The sequence below is a fragment of the Monodon monoceros genome, unplaced genomic scaffold (genome assembly GCF_005190385.1).
Source record: "Monodon monoceros isolate NGI ecotype Baffin Bay Population unplaced genomic scaffold, NGI_Narwhal_1 Super_Scaffold_20, whole genome shotgun sequence".
Lineage (NCBI taxonomy): Eukaryota > Metazoa > Chordata > Mammalia > Artiodactyla > Monodontidae > Monodon > Monodon monoceros.
Genome location: NW_021703777.1, coordinates 62,072,975 through 62,093,565, shown reverse-complemented (window position 1 = coordinate 62,093,565; position 20,591 = coordinate 62,072,975). Strand labels below are relative to the sequence as shown.

At 36.9% G+C, this 20,591-nt stretch overlaps 1 protein-coding gene across 7 annotated transcripts in view; it reads left to right on the top strand.

Moving 5' to 3' along the window:
* Positions 1-17,070, top strand: part of CEP135 (centrosomal protein 135) — an 82,089-nt gene extending 65,019 nt beyond the window's left edge. Inside the window, exons 22-26 of one of the 7 annotated variants that reach the window (XM_029235980.1) lie at positions 1,537-1,746; positions 2,856-3,058; positions 3,975-4,079; positions 6,350-6,460; positions 17,054-17,070. In XM_029235980.1, the coding sequence (XP_029091813.1) occupies positions 1,537-1,746; positions 2,856-3,058; positions 3,975-4,079; positions 6,350-6,449 (618 nt within the window). In that variant the 3' untranslated portion in view covers positions 6,450-6,460; positions 17,054-17,070. Of the gene's footprint in view, positions 1-1,536; positions 1,747-2,855; positions 3,059-3,974; positions 4,080-6,349; positions 6,461-6,763; positions 6,805-9,750; positions 9,767-11,971; positions 13,661-17,053 lie in introns of those variants that run through there. The other 6 variants (XM_029235983.1, XM_029235978.1, XM_029235984.1 and 3 more) reach the window with 6 other exon arrangements.
* Positions 17,071-20,591: the final 3,521 nt, after the last annotated feature.

Below are 20,591 nucleotides of genomic sequence, written 5' to 3'. Positions count from 1 at the left end.
CTACAAGGCAAGGAACACCAAGGATTGCCAGCAATCACCAGAAGTTTGGAGAGAGGCGTGGAACAGATTCTACCTCAGAACCTCCAGAAGAAGCCAACTCTGCCAGCATCTAAATTTCAGACTTGTAACCTCCAGAATTGTGAGGGAATAAATTTCTGTTGTTTTAAGCCACCCAGCAATTTGTTACAGCAGTCCTAGGAAAGGAATACACTACTTCTGTAAGTTTTTCTGTTAAGAGTATAATAACTAAAGGAATGTTTTTCAACCTTCAAAATAGTTCTCAGGAGAAACTATTCTTTAGTTCTTTTGTTCTTTGTCATTGTTCATGTTCTTATGTGGTATATAAGATTGACTTACATATTTATATTTCTTTGGGGGAATTTTGATTAATTAATTCATTAATATTTGGAAAATCCAAGTACTTTTCTACAATTGTTGAAATTTATTAAATCTTCAAAGCAGTGTATTAGATTTTTAATGTCGATTCATTCTAGTAAAGCTTGTTTAATAATTTAATTTTCAAATGTGGAATTCTTCCTAAATTCTAGAAGTAGAGTTTATATCTGTTTGTATTTATCACTCACATTTTAAATTGTGAAAAATTTTAAATGTGCATTACTTGGGACTTCCCTGGTGGCCCACGCAGTGGTTAAGAATCTGCAGGGGAGATGGGTTCGAGCCCAGGAGTCCAGGAAGATCCCACATGCCACGGAGCAATGAAGCCCATGCACCACAACTACTGAGCCTGAGCGCTAGAGCCATGAGCCACAACTACTGAAGCCTGCGCGCCACAACTACTGAAGCCTGTGTGCTGCAACTACTGAAGCCCGCACGCCTAGAGCCCGTGCTCCGCAACAAGAGAAGCCACTGCAATGAGAAGCCCGCACACCGCAACGAAGAGTAGCCCCCACTCACCACAACTAGAGAAAGCCTGTGTGCAGCAACGAAGACCCAACGCAACCAAAAATAAATTAATTAATTTTTTTTAACGTATATTACTTTAGGAAAGAAGTGTTTATCAGTATTTCAAATTTTGCTCGTCATTTCAGTTATTAAAATCTTATAAAGTATACTATTATTAGGTTAAATTAAATTTAAATATGAGCTTAGGTATATAGTTTTAAAGCAAACTCCATTTTTGAAATTCAGAATTTAAAGGCATTTGAGGAGTGATAAGTATATATGTTACTTTAAAAAGCATTATTATAAGAGTTTATAAAGGAAAAATTTAATATGACTTAAAAGATCTCTCACGTTCACAACCCTAAAGCAGTAATTTTCATCTTTGCCTCTTCCAAATATATACATGAGGTACTTAGTTACCATGATTAATAATTAAACACAGTTTATTTTTTTAAGCATTAAATAGGCCATCTTTAAATAGACAGCTTCCTGAGAGTATCTTAAAATTGCAAAATTTTTAAAATTGCAAAAATTGGCTTTTATAGTTATATAAAGGGACGTTGTAGTTACACAGATTCAAACCTTTAATATTACTGGGTTACTTTAACTTTTTACCTGTTTTCTTATTTTCAGCACATAAATGCACATCATGCTTATGAATCTCAGATCTCATCCATGGCAAAAGCCATGTCTAGATTAGAAGAAGAGCTGAGACACCAAGAAGATGAGAAAGCAGCAGTATTAAATGATGTGTCATCTCTTAGAGACCTTTGCATTAAGCTTGATTCAGGCAAAGATATTATGACCCAGCAATTGAATTCCAAAAACCTTGAATTTGAGAGGGTAAGAACTTAAAAGATAATATTTTAGCATGTTGTTTTTTAATATATAAATTTACTTATTTATTTATTTTTAGCTGTATTGGGTCTTCATTGCTGCATGCGGCCTTTCTCTAGTTGTGGCGAGTGGGGGCTACTCTTTGTTGTGGTGCGCGGGCTTCTCATTGCGGTGGCTTCTCTTGTTGCAGAGCACGGGCTCTAGGCGCGTGGGCTTCAGTAGCTGTGGCACGTGGGCTTCAGTAGTTGTGGCTCACGGGCTCTAGAGCGCAGGCTCAGTAGTTGTGGCACACGGGCTTAGTTGCTCCGTGGCATGTGGGATCTTCCCGGACCAGGGCTCGAACCTGTGTCCCCTACATTGGCAGGCGGATTCTTAACCACTGCGCCACCAGGAAGTCCCAGTAGCATATTGTTTTATTCAGCCCTACTCTAATTTGACTACTACATTTTTTGTCGAGGTTTCTTTGGCAAACATGATGATAAAATTAGGTGCTGTTTTGAAGCAGATGGGTATTTAGGAGAATATAAGTCTTCTAATTATAGAATAGGAACATATCCCAATACATTCTTTCTCTGCTTAAAAGTAAGACTTATATGAAGAATTGAGCAGTTCATTCCTTTCTAAGTGGAATATTTTCCTGATAAAAATCTTACTTAATTTTAAAAGTCGAGTTAACTGGAACGTCCCATTCCCAAACCGAAGCATTACTTTAAACAACCCAATGTGTGTTTTTAAACACTTATTTAGTAGTAACTTTATTTTCAGGTACTGAGAAGCTTCAAGACTGGTTTGACTATGTAAACAGAATATACATATTTACTAAACCAGAAGGGCCTCCTTACTGATAGGGTGGCCACATTTTAGGATTTTACGTTAATTACCCTCTCTTGACAAGATAACATGAAAGAAAACTATTTGAGGGTTGGGATAGGTCTTTGCTAAAAATAACAAAGATTATTTTGACAATAAGATGTTTTTCCTATATGTGAAAAGTATTACAGAATCTTTAATCAGTACCCAAAATGAAGCAACTGATGTGCGTATAGCTCTGCAGATAATTGTTCAGAGTAAGTCTAAAATTATACTGAAGTAATCTTGCTTTGTTTTTCTTGTAGGTTGCAGTGGAATTAGAAAATGTAAAATCAGAATCAGAGCTGTTAAAAAAACAACTGTCAAGTGAGAGACATACGATTAAAAACCTTGAATCATTGTTGGCTACAAATAGAGATAAAGAATTTCATTCCCATTTAACCTCCCACGAGAAGGATACAGAAATTCAGCTACTTAAAGAGAAGTTAACCCTTTCAGAAAGCAAATTGTAAGTGTCATGAATCAACTTATGTGAGGAAAATAGCTTGTCACAAATAATTTTTCAATATGAATAATTTTTTATAGATTTGTAGTGTAAAACAAATGATAGAAAAATAGTGGAGGAACCAAAAAAATTTTGTTTTCGAAGTGTTGGGGGACTGGGGGATGGGAGTGCAAAGCAAAGTATTTTGATTACATGGCCGCTGCTTTGGGAAACTCAGGGGGCTTAGCTCAGAAGAGACATCATGTTTGGGCGTGTAATTTGTATATGTTCTCCACAGAGGTGGTACCCATGGAAGTGAACGGGTGGACTTTAGAAAAATACCTAAATTTGAGGAATGAAGAGAGAAGTCAGCGAAGGGGAGAGCATTTCAGAATGGGGAGAGTTGGCTGTGTTTCATGCTATGGATTAGGAAAAAGACTTTGAAAAGGCCATGAAATTTGACCCTCATAATATTGATTACCTTTTAGGAGATTGATAATGGAGAAGTTTGGACATATTTTTGGAAGAAGGGAGGAAACACAGAGTAGATAGTATGAGTGGAATAATTAACTTTTAAAAGGAATTAGAAATATATCTCTTTCTGAGGTAGGAGTCAAGAAAGAGCCAATAAAGATACTTTACTTTTTGATATTACAATTCATGTCTTCTCACATTTGTATCTCCAGCATTGCTGCAGTGCCTAGCACATACTAGAAGCTTAGTAAATGTTCGTTAAATAAATGAGATGAATGAAAAAGAAAACTTTGTGATAGAAGCTCCAGACGTTTATGGAATTATTGTTGGAAAGTCTTCTCTTTTTTTCATCCTTATATGTCACCTCCATTTGTATTTATTAATAACAAAAACAAAAATCCATAGCACTTGATGCTATAAAACAGAGTATTTATTATTTATTTGATTTTCTAAATTTGTTTTTAAGAAATAGTCAAAGCCGGGAAAACACCATGCTTCGGGCTAAAATGGCACAATTACAAACAGATCTTGATGTTCTGAAAAGGCAGATTTCAACTGAAAGATACGAACGGTAAGAATATATTTTTAGCATTGAACAGCGTTTTTATTTATTCCCTATTCTATTCCAAAAGGATTTAATATGGCTTACAAATAGCAAACTTTTCTTAGCATTAATATGTAAAATAAATTTCTTTGGTAATTCTTCCTAAAAAGGCAACAAGTGTTGTAGAAGATAATATCCCCACAATAAAGTAGCAAGTATTGTATAAATGTTTGCTGTAGCATTCCTCAGGACAAAATTAAGGCATTATTTCAAAGGATATAGTTAGGGAATCAGCAAGCTAGTAAGGATCCTACAAGAGCCCAAAACATTATGGTCCAATAGGAAATTCCAAATACAAATCATCATGAAAGCGATGATGCTGATGATCTTAAGGGCACTTAACAAATATATGCCAGATACTATGTATGTATCTGATTAATCCTATTAACTGTCTATTATTGTGCCTATATTATTATTAAAAACTAAGGTCACGCAAATAGTAAATAGCAGAGCCAAGACTAAAATCCATATAGGTTTGTCTAATTTTAAAGCCTGTGCTCTTAATCTTTTCAATATATTCCCTACAGCTTAGGAATTTTCATAGTCACTTATATTTCAGTTCTTTTGCTTTATTATGTTGAAAATTTTAATCTCCAAGTGTTACAGACAGGAATGAGACCTGCTTTAACAGTTAAAATGCAAGTCTAATTTGTGAATCAATTTGTCAATTTACTTTTCTTCCATTATTCTTTCCTACTGTATTAATACCATAGGCATCAGCATTCCTAAGATTTCATTCTCAAATAGTGGTCAGATTGCTTATTTAGGTCAATATTTTGAGTTCTCTAATCTTATTCTTAACCATTTGCTTCAAAACTTTTAAGTGATGTGCAATTTGGATTATAGATGGAATTTGCTAGGAAATCAATATTTGTGATTTCAAAGAGAAATGAAGCCTGAGGTTGCATCAGTGTCATGAAAGCAGTGTTGTTAATTTCTTGTAATTTAGAAGATCTATTTTCTGAATGTACTAAACTGTATATATGTAATGATTTTCATTTATTAATGACAACTGAAATTCTCTTCAAGGGTCCTAAACCAAGCTCTCTGTTGCCTAGGGTTATAGGCTCCCTTAATTCTTCTCCTTTTTCCTTGCCCCTGGTCCCCAAAGAAACCTTGACCCACATGACCATGTCTTTCCTTCTGTTTACCATGCAACTAGGTCTTGCATTTTTAAAGAGGCAATATTGTCTCTGCAGGGAACAATATAGATTCTTGGGGAAGAGGGAATGGCAAAGAAACCTTAGGCACTACAGTGATTTATGGCCCTCGGAAGGGCCACAGTATATTAACAGTGTATCTGTGTATTAAAATCTGATGTATTAAAATTGGACGGAGGGGGAATAATTTGGGGAGGGGCATCTAAAAAAGTTTTTGTAGGGGATTATAATGAAAAAAGTTTGTGAAGCACCCGTCTAGGTAGAAATCCTAGGTACTGAAGAGCTCAAGTCAGAAAGTCTGGGCCAGGGACTGTGAATAGCCCACAGTAGAGGTGGCAACACAGTCATTATGCTTTGTGGGGCAGACCAAGACATAACAGAAAGTAGATTATTTTACTTCTAACATTTGGGCATTTTGAGACAGGAAGGAAGAGGACTAGATTTATGTGCAAGAAGGGGTGGGAAAGGTAGGGGCAGAGAGGGGAACCAACCAACTTTGAAAATCTATATTCAGAGGGGCTTTGAACAATCTCTTAAAGTACATATTCCTTTAATTGACATCTTTTATCCTCAACTTAAAAATGATATAAAGACATAGGATTTATTTATTTGTTTGTTTATGGCTGTGTTGGGTCTTTGTTGCTGCGTGGGCTTTCTCTAGTTGCCATGGCAAGCAGGGGCTACTCTTCATTGAGGTGTGCAGGCTTCTCTATGCGGTGGCTTCTCTTGTTGTGGAGCACGGGCTCTAGGCGCGCGGGCTTCAGTAGTTGTGGCACGTGGGCTCAGTAGTTGTAGCTCACGGGCTCTAGAACGCCGACCCAGTAGTTGTGGCACACGGGCTTAGTTGCTCCACGGCATGTGGGATCGTCCTGGACCAGGGCTCAAACCTGTGTCCCCTGCATTGGCAGGCGGATTCTTAACCACTGTGCCACCCGGGAAGTCCCTTCAAAGGATTTAAATTTAGTAGAAATACTAATTAATCAATTGAGTAGAAATTACTTAACTAATAACAATAACAGGACCTTTTATTTGTTTACCACTTTTTGGTATAATCTCTTATTTTGTCTTTATTGACAGAGAACGAGCAATCCAAGAGATGCGTCGGCACGGTCTTCGCACACCACCCCTTAGTTCTACTCTGAAGTCTCCTTTACATTCTCCTGAACATAAAAACTGATTATCAGAAAGGTATGTATGTAACACCAAGTACAAGCAAAACTTATCTCTGGTTATAAAAATTACAAGAGTTGTTTTCTGTGTGAGGGGAGAGGAGATTGCCTATAAAGGTGGTAGGGAACTTTCAGAGGTAATGGAATGTGCTGTATCATGGTGGTGATGGTTACATGGCTGTATACAATTGTAAAAATTTGTTGAACTGAACGTTTACAGTCCATGTATTTTATTGTACATAAATTATACATTAATTAAAAAGGAAGACATCTGGGGACTTCCCTGGTGGTCCAGTGGTAAAGAATCTGCCTTCCAATGCAGGGGACGTGGGTTTGATCCCTGATCGGGGAACTAAGATCCCACATGCCGTGGGGCAACTAAGCCGATGCACCACAACTACTGAGCTTGCGCGCCTCAGTGAGAGCCTGGGTGCCACAAACTACAGAGCCCACGTGCTCTGGAGCCCGCACACCACAACTAGAGAGAGGAAACTCACGCACCACAACTAGAGAGAAGCCCACGCGCCGCTACAACTAGAGAGAAAACCTGCACGCCACAACTAGAGAGAAGCCCATGCGCCACTACAACTAGAGAGAAAACCTGCACGCCACAACTAGAGAGAAGCCCATGTGCCACTACAACTAGAGAGAGAAAACCCACGCACCACAACTAGAGAGAAGCCCATGCACTGCAAGGAAGAGCCTGCACGCCGCAACGAAAGATCCCGCATGCCTCAATGAAGATCCCACACGCCACAACTAAGACCCAATGCCGATTTAAAAAAAGAGAGAGAGAAGACATCCACAACAAAAATTAAATGACAATATATCACAGGGTAATATTTGATGAAGTGCCAAACTCAAGGTACAAATAACAGATAGTGAAAGTGTGGACAAAGACATAGAAAATATTATTTAATATTGAAAGCTAGATATTTTAAGATAAATTATTATATACATACAGGAAAGTGCTATATCATAGGGTATACAGCTCAATGAATTTTTACAAACTGAACACACCTATGCAACCTGCACCCGGATCAAGAAACAAAACATGACCTCTCTTGGGTGTCCTTCTGGTCATAAGCCTTACTCTAAAAGTAACTGTCTCGGTTATTAAAAGCATAGATTTCTTTTGTCTGTTTCTGGACATTTTATAAGCGAAATCATATATTTCTGGCTTTTTTTCTCAATAGTGCCTCTGTGACATTCATCCATACTGCTGTGTACTTGCAGTTGGTTCAGTCTTGTTGCTGTGTAGTATTCCATTATGTGAACATACCACAGTCCATGTACTCACTCTGTTTTTGATGGGCATGTGATAATTTCCAGTTTGGGCTATTACAGGTAGAATTATGATGAACATTCTAGTACCTTATGTTGGCGAACAGATGTGTGCATTTCTTTTGGGTATACACTTAGGAGTGAGATTGTCAGGTCATTGGATGTGCATGTGTTCGAGCTTGAGTAGTTATGGTAAGGCAGTTTTCCAGAGTGATTGTAAAGAGCTAGGACACATTTGGCTGAGGAAGGGTCAAAGTGATGTGCTCATTCATTGGAGATGGGAGTGAATGGGAAAGAAGCATGTCAGACCCAGGGTTTGAAAAGTAGATGACTGAAAAATGCAGGCTTATTGACAGAAATAGTAAAGTCAGTCCTTTTAAAAATTATTCATTTTTTTGGCTTCTCCCAATAGAATTTTATAGGAGATAATTAAGCATTTCCTTGGTGACTTCAGAATCCTCATAAGAGTATTAGCTATGTTCTATTCTTTAATATACTGATGCCCCAGGGTTTACTGATATCTGTAGGGCCTATGTTTAAATGATTCCTGATTGCTGTGCTTTTTGCTTTTGTGTTTGTTTATTTGACTAAAACATTTGACTTCCTCTTTCACTTTGAGGACCACTTCCTAGTGCTGGCAGCAGTCACTTTGTCCTCACAACTTCTAAGCTGCTGCATTAATTTGAATGTGATTAGATGGAGGTTCTGCTTCTCATTATAAAGCCTCTTGGCAGTTGTGACACAAGCATTTTTTTCCTGCTTGATTCACAGCTGCATTTTAGATCAAGGGTTGGTAAACTAGGCCCCTATAGGCCAAATCCACACCACTGCCTAATTTTGTAAATTAAGCTTTATTAAGCCACACCGATTTGTTTACATATTGTCTCAGACTGCTTTTTTGCAGTGGCAGAATTAGGTAGTTGTGACAGAGACCCTGTGACCCACAAATCTGAAATATTTATTTACTAACTGGCCTTTCATGTCACATAGCCCCTGGAAAACTTATCTGTATACTCGTGAGATAATATGAGTGAAAAAGCAAGTAATTCCTTAGTTTATGAAAAGAGGCTTGACTCCCAGGGATCCCCAAACTATACTTTAAGAACCACTGGGGGCTTTCCTGGTGGCACAGTGGTTGAGAGTCCGCCTGCCAATGCAGTGGACATGGGTTCGTGCCCCAGTCCGGGAAGATCCCACATGCCGCGGAGCGGCTGGGCCCGTGAACCATGGCTGCTGAGCCTGCGCGTCCGGAGCCTGTGCTCCGCAACGGGAGACGCCACAACAGTGAGAGGCCCGCATACCGCAAAAAAAAAAAAAAAAAAAGAACCACTGATCTAGAACATAGTGCTTTCCAGCAGTCTCTAAAGCTGTAATGAATTAGAAAACTTTTTAAAATTATGATAAAATATATATAACATGAACTTTGCCTACTTTTTTTTTAAAGATTTTTTTGATGTGCACCATTTTTAAAGTCTTTATTGAATTTGTTACAATATTGCTTCAGTTTTATGTTTTGTTTTGTTTTTTTTCTGGCCAGGAGGGATGTGGGATCTTATTTCCCTGACCTGGGATCGAACCCACACCCCCTGCATTGGAAGGCAAAGTCTTAACCACTGGACAACCAGGGAAGTCCCTCAACTTTGCCTTCTTAACTCTTTTGTAAAGTGTACAACTCAGTGGCATTAAATTCACAACGTTGTACAACCATCACCACTATTTCCAGAATTTTTTATCACCCCGACAGAAACTCTGTATCTATTAAGCAATAACTCTCCAGTCCCCTGTCTTCACTTCCCTGCCCCTGATAACCTCTAATCTACTTTCTATCTCTATAAATTAGCCTACTCTAGATTTTCATATAAGTGAATTTATACGATATTTGTCTTTTTGCATCTAGCTTACTTCATTTAGAATAATGTCTTCAGGGTTCATCTGTGTTGTAGCATGTATCAGAACTTCATTCCTTTTCATCCCTGAATGATATTCCTTTGTGTTTATACCACGTTTTGTTCTTTTGCTCATCAGTTGATGGACACCTGGGTTGTTTTCATCTCTTAGCTATTGTGAATAATGCTGCTGTGAACATTGGTGTACAAGTATCTGTTTTAGTCTGTTTTAATATCTTTTGGGAGTACCTAGAGTTGCTGGGTCATAAGGTAATTCTATGTTTAACTTTTTGAATACCTGCCAAACTTTTTCCACATAACTGTACCATTCTCACCAGCAGTGTAAGAGTTCCAGTTTTCCAAGTCCTTATCAACACTTGTTATTTTCCATTTTTTTATTATAGCCATTCTAGTAGATGTAGATTAGAAAATGTCTACAACCATTAACAAATTCCCAGAGTATCCTAATGATATTGTTAATTGGTAGCACATTTCCATTCATATTTTCTAACGTTGTCACCAAAACTAATTTTAAGGGATTTCCCCATAAGTACCCAGAAATGAATATGAAATATTCATATCAAGTCGTATTTACAGTGTCTCTAATAGTTAACATATATAATCCAGTTTTGCTTTTACTGTTTTGATTATTGCATCTAAAAAATGCTCACTGAGAAAACATAAAATACAAAAGTATAAAGAAGATAACCAAAATCACTTCTTTTTATATTTTTTTTATTGGAGTAAAATATACATAAGGTCAAATTTATCATTTTAACCATTTTTAAGTGTACATTTCTCTGGCAGTTAATACGTTCACACTCTTGTGCAAAAATCATCTCCACCATCAATCTCCAGAACTTTTTCATCTTCCCCAGCTAAAACTCTGTACCCATTAAACACTTAACTCCCCATTCTCCCTTTCCCCTAACCTCTTGCAATCACCGTGACAATTTCTGTCTCTATGAATTTGACTATTCTTTGTACCTTAAGTAAGTGGAATCATGCAGCATTTGTGTTTTTGTGACTGACTTATTTCACGTACTATAATGTTTTCAAGTTTTATCCATGAGGGAGGGAGTATGTGTCAGAATTCCCTTCCTTTTTGAGGCTGAATATTATTCCATACTATGTATATAGCACACTTTGTTTATCCATTCATCACTTGACTTGCTTCCATCTTTTGGCTGTTGTGAAAATGCTGCTGTGAACATGGATGTACAAATCAAAATCACTTTTAATCCTACAACCCAGAGAAAATAGCAATTAGCCATTTGGTACACTCCCTTCTTTTTAAAAAGAAAAAAAAGGTTTATTTATTTATTTTTTTAAAACGTTATTTATTTATTTATTTTGGCCGTGACATGCGACATGCAGAATCTTTGCAGGATCTTAGTTCCCCAACAAGGGGTCAAATCCGTGACCCCTGCATTGGGAGGGGAGCATGGAGTCTTAACCACTGGACCACCAGGGAAGCCCCTACTCCTTTCTTGTGTTTAATTTGTAATAAATATACACACAAGCATAGACATACATGTATAATTCTAATAGAAATCATACTCAAAATAGTTTTTATCAGTTTTTTTGTTTTGTTCTGTTCTGTGGGGTTTTCCCCTTAATATAGTTGCATGCATTTATTCTTATCATTAAAAGCATTTTCAAAAATGCCATTTTAAAATAGTGATTTAACAGTTGATCACATGGATATTTCATAAATTATTTAATCATTCTCCTCTTATGGAACGTATATCAATAGTTTGTTTCCAGCTTTTTTTTCTTATAAACAATGTTTTACATCAGTATTTGACAACCTGCCTGATAATTTCTTCTTAAGTATGTGTTCCTCGATATAGAAAAAAATAATTACTTTCTCAGTGTTTCCATTGTGTGATTTTTTTATATTTTAATGTCTGTGTTTTTTAATTGGGAGGGTGGTTAGATAGCACATAAGGTCAACATACTTGGAAAAATATTTGACTATCCCTAACATGCTATTTTAAGACTCAGACAACATAATTTACAGTACTTGTTTGTAATTTTATGAAACCTATACATCATAGTATCCCTTCTTTTGAGCAATTTTTCTCAATTAACATTCTATGTTACCCCATTCTTTTCACTGTGTATCATTCTTTCAGTACTCTTATACTTTGAAGTGCTTTTGTATAATAGTTTAAAGGGAATATCTTTTTGAAATATAGAACAATACTTCTTGACTATTAACTATAATTTGTGGGCAAAGGTTTTATTAGAGATTATAATTTCAGTTAAAACATTACTGAATTGCAGTTTTTCATGAAAGTACTGAGTAATTTTATCATTTTTTTCTTAATCCACCTTTCCCCTCCCCACTTTTTCAGAATGGTGGCTTTCATGAGTTGGCTATACGGATTTTTTTAAAGGACAGACAGTAATGAAATATTTGAAGCACTTGTTCCTGAAAATTATGAACATTGACACAAATTCTACCTCTGTCAACTTTTATTTAAATCAGTGAATATTTATGTAAAAATTTGGTTTAAAAGAGCTATATCCATGTGTATATTTTCATACATATGACAGAACAGAATATGTATGGATAGTGCTAATGTTATATCTGTATTTTTATTATTCCTGACTTAAATTACTTCTCAAAGTGTGTTTATACTGTGAATTAATATGATGTAGTATTCACATTATGCTTTAATAATCTTTTTCTTAATGAGCCATGATATATGTATATAAATATTCTCATTTCCATGCCTGTGTTTATAACCCATATCTTTAATACATTCACAAGGGATGATCAACTTTGATGCTATGCTGTCATGTTTAACTTTTTTCTTCTAAATGTAAAATTAATTATGTACCAATATGCTGTCTGTCATTGAGGGGACTATATTCAGGTCTATTCTTATAATAGCAAAGGTCTTGATAAAATAATGGTTGCCATATATAATTTGTTATTGCCAACTAGAAGAACTGTGATAGAAAAGATACATTCATATATTATATACAATATACTATTTTGGCTACCACATGGACTCTTCACATAGTATAAACACTATCAAAATTAAACTAAAAGCTGTATTTAGAATTTTGTAAAACGATAGAACAGAAATTTGGGATATTTTTCAGTAAATAAAATTTCTCACTGTATGAATCTAAAATTTTGAATACAAAAGTATCAATATATAGGGTAAATACAGTAAAACATTTTGTTAAAATTCCATTATACATTCAATAATATCCAGTTTTTTGCTTCTAAACCTGTGTGTTGTAATTTATCAGTTTTCCAGAATAGTATGTAAACACTGACCTGTTGTGGCACATTAGATAGAAAACAGCTTTTTACAGTGAATTTTCAAAGTTGTAACTTTAAAGGATTTAGATATATACCGATATTAATAAAAGAACAAAAGTACAAAATAGATTGTCGTACAAAAACTAATCGTGTTTAAACCATACATTGGAAGAAAATCCTGTTCTTAATAAATTTCATTATGATCGAAAAAGAACTTAAAAACTAGCATTGGAAAATGGAAGACCAATTATTTATGATACATTTTATTTCCTCCTGTGGTTTAATAAAGTGCAGTTTGTGTGTGAGTGTTTGTGTGTACCTGGGGGTGGGCAGCACTCTTTTTCTAAAACTAATATTCCTTATATGTTCTCATTATGCCCTTTGCAGTAATTATGTATTTGGTGTGATGTGGCTTACTTTTTCACCATCTATGTAATTTTATGTATTCTGTCTCCTGTGTGTGAATTCATGTGTTACAGCAAAATACAATAGAAATGGGACTATTTACAATGTCATATGGAAAATCTTTTAATAAATATATGTAAATAAAATTTTAAAATTTGTCCCCACCTTTTCCCCAAAACAACAGCAAGGCATATTTTGTTCAATATTTTATTTCTAATGTTTCTATAATTGAAAAATGTATAGTTTGCCATAATTGTTATTTTCATAACCATGATACAATTTTTTAAAGTAGCTTTATCTTGAAATACTGAATGTTCTGACCTTTTATAGATGTTTTTAATTTGTTTTAAATAATTTTAAATTATAGAGCTTGACATAGATTTTCCAATAAACTTTCCAGTCCATTTATTTTCTCTTTCTTACAAATAATTTTGTATAATGGTAGCAATATTCTTAATTCTAAAGTTAAGTATAATTTATTCAAATCAAATTTTATCATGGTGGGATATGGAGAAGTCTCTGAACTCAGATTCCAGGCACTTTCTTTTTTTTTTTTTTTTTAACATCTTTATTGGAGTATAATTGCATTACAATGTTGTATTAGTTTCTGCTGAATAACAAAGTGAATCAGCTAAACGTGTACATATATCCCCATATCCCCTCCCTCTGCGTCTCCCTCCCACCCTCCCTATCCCACCCCTCTGGGTGGTCACAAACCATGGAGCTGATCTCCCGGTGCTATGCGGCTGCTTCCCACTAGCTATCTGTTTTACATTTGGTAGTGTATATATGTCAGTGCCACTCTCTCACTTCATCCCAGCTTACCCTTCCCCCCTCCCCGTGTCCTCAAGTCCATTCTCTACATCTGCGTCTCTATTCCTGTCCTGCCCCTAGGTTCATCAGAACCATTTCTTTTTTTCAGATTCCATATATATGTGTTAGCATAACGGTATTTATTTTTCTCTTTCTGACTTACTTCACTCTGTATGACAGACTCTAGATCCATCCACCTCACTACAAATAACTCAATTTCGTTTCTTTTTACGGCTGAGTAATATTCCATTGTATATATGTGCCACATCTTCTTTATCCATTCGTCTGTCAGTGGACATTTAGGTTGCTTCCATGTCCTGGCTATTGTAAATAGAGCTGCAGTGAACATTGTGGTACGTGACTCCTTTTGAATTATGGTTTTCTCAGGGTATATGCCCAGTAGTGGGATTGCTGGGTCATATGGTAATTCTATTTTTAGTTTTTTAAGGAACCTCCATACTGTTCTCCATAGTGGCTGTACCAATTTTCATTCCCACCAACAGTGCAAGAGGGTTCCCTTTTCTCCACACCCTCTCCAGCATTTATTGTTTGTAGATTTTTTGATGATGGCCAACTGGCACAAAAACAGAAATACAGATCAATGGAACAAGATAGGAAGCCCCAGAGATAAACCCACACACATATGGTCACCTTATCTTTGATAAAGGAGGCAAGAATATACAATGGAGAAAAGACAGCCTCTTCAATAAGTGGTGCTGGGAAAACTGGACAGCTACATGTAAAAGAATGAAATTAGAACACTCCCTAACACCATACACAAAAATAAACTCAAAATGGATTAAAGACCCAAATGAAGGCCAGACACTAGAAAACTCTTAGAGGAAATCATAGGCAGAACACTCTGAGATAAATCACAGCAAGATCCTGTTTGACCCACCTCCTAGAGAAATGGAAATAAAAACAAAAATAAACAAATGGGACCTAATGAAACTTCAAAGCTTTTGCACAGCAAAGGAAACCATAAACAAGATGAAAAGACAACCCTCAGAATGGGAGAAAATATTTGCAAACGAAGCAACTGACAAAGGATTAATCTCTAAAACTTACAAGCAGTTTGTGCAGCTCAATATCAGGAAAACAAATAACCCAATCCAAAAATGGGCAGAAGACCTAAATAGACATTTCTCCAAAGAAGATAATACAGATTGCCAACAAACACATGAAAGGTTGCTCAATATCACTAATCGTTAGAGAAATGCAAGTGAAGACTACAATGTGGTATCACCTCACACCAGTCAGAATGGCCATCATCAAAAAATACCTCCCATTTTTAATCTCCCATTTTAAAACCCTCTCGAACCATACCATTCCATTTTTCATACTCTTTGTAGCAAAAGTTCCTTGAAAGGAGTTATCCATACTCACTTCATGCTACCTTTCCTTCTTGAACTATTCTAATCACCTAATCACAATTTATTCCCATTACTCCAGTCAAACCATTCTTATCAAGACACCAACAACCCCCATGTGTTCTTTATTTCCACTATTACCTTTTTCATACCTAATATTTCCACTTAGTGCTTTTTCATTATGTTTGATACTGCTCCTGTTTTTCTTTGAGGAAGGATTAGGTACAGATATAGCTTTAAAGTAGTGCATTTGAAGATAAGATTGAGGACTTCTTCCAGAAGGCATCAGAAAAAGAGATTGAAAATGTAAAAGAAAGGATGAACATCATAGGGGATATGTGTAGGAGTGCCAACATCCAGGTAATAATGAGCCTTAGAAATGAGAAATATTAGAAAGGAGTGTAGAAAATAGTTTAAGAAATAATGGAGATAAATGTCCCCAAATTAAGCATACTTTAATAAAGTCTGAGGTCTTTATTAAAAGGGCTCAGAGAAAGCCAAGTAGGAGAGAAGGAAAAACCCACATTTAGACACAATATTGAAGACAAGAGAGAAATTATAAAAGCTTCAGAGAGAAAACAGGTCACCTAAAAAGGAACAAGGGTCAGATTTACATCTGTTGTGGACTGAATGTGTCTCCCAAAATTGGTATGTGGAAACCCTATTTTCTAATGTGATGATATTAGGAAGTGGGGCCTTTGGGAGGTAATTAGGTCATGAGGGCGGAGCCCTCATGAATGGGATTAGTACCCTTGTAAAAGGAAGCCCAGAAAGCTCTTGCACTCTCTGCTGTATGAAGGTACAATAATAAGTCAGCAGTCTATAACCCAGAAAAGGGCTCTCACCAGAACCTGACCATGCTGGCACCCTTATCTCTGACTTCTAGCCTCCAAAACCATGAGAAATAAATTTTTATTGTTTACTAATCTATGGTAAATTATTATAGCAATTCCAACAGAGCTGAGACAACATCAACCTTCTTGATAATTACACTGGAAATGAGCAACATAGTACTTTTAGAACATTGAAAGAAATGAATTTTGAACCTATTTTATAACTATGCTGTCATTCAAATCTGAAGGTGTAATAAAAATGTTCTTAGGCATACAAAGTCTCAATGTTTGTCAAGTGAAGATCAACATTGAAAAAGCTTGAAGGAAGTAATCAGAGAAGTAGGTATAGAAGATGCTGCAAGAGATGTCATAATTAAAGATAATCAAATAGCTTGGTAAAGCATATTAAGAAGAGGAGGGACCAAAAAAAGAAACAAAATATAAAAATTAAGACCAAAAATTTTAGAATCTGGATAATACCAACATGCTAGATAGTGGGGAGGAGGACAGAAAGAGAAGAAAGGCACATGAGGTAAAATACCTGTCAAGAGAACATACAAATCTCGATATTTCAGAAATCAACAAGGAGGGGTAACACAAACAGGTGTCTTAAGAGCAACTATCAAAATGATATAACAGTAAACACATAGAACTTTATTCTTACCAGGCACTTTCTCAAGAGTTTTACATATATTAATTCCCACAACAACCATATTCTCCTTTATTCTCATTTTACAGATGAGAGCACAGGCAAGACTTGCCCATGACCACTTAACTAATAATGATGAAGTCATTTTGGGATGCTTTCAAAAGTGATTTAATATTTAAACCAGCAGAAGAACACTTGACCTCTGCAGTGGAAAGCAGGAAAAGAAGAAAAATCAAAACGAAATTGAAGTACAGTAGATGGAAAATATGAAACAAAATGGCAGAAATAAATCCTTATGCAAGAGTAACCACAACAAATTGTAAATTGATGGATAAAATCCATCAATAAAAAGAAAGAATCAGGGGCTTCCCTGGTGATGCAGTGGTTAAGAATCCACCTGCCAGTGCAGGGGACACGGGTTCGATCCCTGGTCCGGGAAGATGCCACATGCTGCGGAGCAACTAAGCCCGTGAGCCACAACTACTGAGCCTGTGCTCTAGAGCCAGTGAGCCACAACTACTGAGCCCACGCACCACAACTACTGAAGCCTGCGTGCCTAGAACCTGTGCTCCACAGCAAGAGAAGCCCCCACAATGAGAAGCCGATGCACTGCAACGAAGAGCAGCCCCCACTTGCAGCAACTAGAGAAAGCCCACGCATGGCAACGAAGACCCAACGCAGCCAAAAATAAATAAATAAATTGATTTTTTAAAAAAGAATCAGATTTAAAAGACAGGGGACTTCCCTGGTGGCACGGTGGTTAAGAATCCGCGTGCCAATGCAGAAGAGATGGGTTCGAGCCCTCATCCAAGAAGATCCCACATGCCGTGTAGCAACTAAGCCTGTTTGCCACAACTACTGAGCCTGCACTCTAGAGCCTGCGAGCCACAACTACTGAGCCTGTATGCCACAACTACTGAAGCCCGCGTGCCTAGAGCCTGTGCTCCGCAACAAGAGAAGCCACTGCAATGAGAAGCCTGCGCACCGCAACGAATAGTAGCCCCCACTCACCGCAACTAGAGAAAGCCCATGCGCAGCAATGAAGACCTAACACAGCCAAAAATAAATATTGAAAAATAAATAAATTTATTAAAACAAAAGACAGTATGTGAGTTACAAGAGAGATATGCTTTTTAAAATTTGAAAATAGAAGGAAAGAAAAAGATTCACCAGGCAAATGGGAACCGAAAGAAAGCTGGAGTACTAACCTTATTATCTAAAAAGATAGAATCTTAGGGTGGAAAAAAAGTGTGATATAGTGGTGAGCAACAAGAAGAATAACAAGTACAATAGAACAAGAAGATACAGCCAACATAAACATATGGCTGTATATGTACATACATGTATAAAACTCCACACCCTATAAACTGAGAATACATGTTTTTCAAGCATATCTCTTACATTTGAAAAAATAGACCATATAGTAGCCCTTAAAGGAAGCCTCAGATTCAAAAGAATTATATAAATCATTTCTCTGACCATAATGCATAAAATTAGAAAATAATTTTTCAAAAGGATAGAAAAAACTTCAATATGTCTGGAAACTAAAAATGTCTTTCTAAATTACCCTTTGTTAAAGATGAAAATCATAAAGAAAGTAAAATAATTTAGACTGATAATCAAGTAATAAACCATTAAAATCAAAATTGTGGGACACAGCTAAAGATGAGTAATTAGAGGAAAACCTGTAATTTTAAATATGTTAATCAGGAAATAAAACTGTTCACAAATGAGCAAGCATTTAAATCAAGAGATTGGAAAAAAGTAACAGTAACCCCTGCTCCTCCTCTGCCAAAAATAACAGAAATAATAAAGGACAAAAAACAATGAGTTGGAGAACAATAATATCAACCACAAAAATTGAGATTTACAAAATTAAGAGCTGGATCTATAAAAGGACTGATTAATGAACTTTACTTGAAATAAGACAAATATATAGTCGAAACACAGAAGGGGGAAATAACTACAAATATTTTAGATATTAAGAAAATAAAAGTATGAAGAGTGAAGATATGCTAATATATAAAATGGATAAATGCAATGAAAACTAAAAATGCTGAAACTTGGTACAAGAAATAAAATAGAGCTCAACGAGAACAATATGTACTAAAGAAATTGAGAGACAGTCAAATATAATGGGATTTTATTTTACCTTAGTTGCAAGCTAATAAGTTAACCTATTACTGTTTCCTAGATGCAGGAATAAAGTAGGAGACTCCTGGATCAGAGACAGAGGCCTTTATTACTCATGGCCCAGCAAGCAGCATGAGCATCATGTTTGCCACTGGTTCTCCTTACCTCCTCAATCCCCACAGGGGCAATGTGGAGGGGCCCAGATGAATACTAAGCATGCAGAGGTTCACGTAGCAGCCTAGAACACTGAACTTAGTTAATCCATCTCTTTTATGGCAAGCAATTAGTAAGCCTGCTCTTTGTCCCAGAAGGATGCATCACTTCATCCCCCAAGGTTGCTCACTGCAAACACAATGCTGAGGAATGGCCTGGATGAAGATTAATCAGGGCCTTGCATTTTTTGCATACCCACAACAAGAATGTACAGGGAGGGGCTTCCCTGGTGGTGCAGTGGTTAAGAATCCGCCTGCCAACGCAGGAGACGCAGGTTTGGGCCCTGGTCCGGGAAGATCCCACATGCTGCGGAGCAACTAAGCCCGTGCACCACAACTACTGAGCCTGCACTCTAGAGCCCCCGAGCCACAACTACTGAGCCCATGTGCCACAACCACTGAAGTCTGCGCACCTAGAGCCTGTGCTGCCAACAAGAGAAGCCACCACAATGAGAAGCCCGCGCACCACAACGAAGAGTAGCCCCCCCTCACCGCTACCAGAGAAAAGCCCGCGTGCAGCAACGAAGACCCAATGCAGCCAAAAATAAATAAAATTTAAAAAAGAAAGAATGTACAGGGATACTCAGGGGTGTATGGCACATTGCCTCTCCCAAGGATATTCTATCCCTTGATCCTATACATTCTTGGCCAAAGTTGAGTATGCCACTCCATTGACCACCTGCTGAAAATGCCCAACAGAGGGTGGGACCAAACCTGTTCAATGTGTCTCATATAGCATTAATTAAGGCTAATATCAGTAAGATCCCAAAAGCAGAAGGAAGAGGCTAACCAGCAGTACTGATCTCAATTGTGCCTTCCAGGATCCCAGACGTAGCCCACTATAGTTATCATGGGGAGCAGAGGGTGTTATTTTAGACATGAAGGATGTGGTCTAAAGTCATTCTGTTATCCATTATGACTCATGCAATTTAGATTGACTGGTTAATCTCTGGTGTCATTGCCAATGGGGCAATAGATGAGCAAAAAAGCAACCCTCATCCACAATGGAGAGTCCATGGCCATCTCTCCCCCACATACAAACAGATAGCCCAAAGGTCACAAGTCACTCCAGTTTGGGGTTTGTTGTTAAACTTGATTGGGATCATCATCACACTGGTTTGGTTGAGAAACCTGGGCTATGTCACTGGGTAGTGATATCCTTGAGAGTCGTACATGGCATAACCCAAAGCTGCTTAGCAGTCAGGAGAAGCATATGAATTTGCATCGATCAGATTTTTAAAAGATTGTGTTGGTGTGTGTGTTTGTACATGTACAAGGCGGT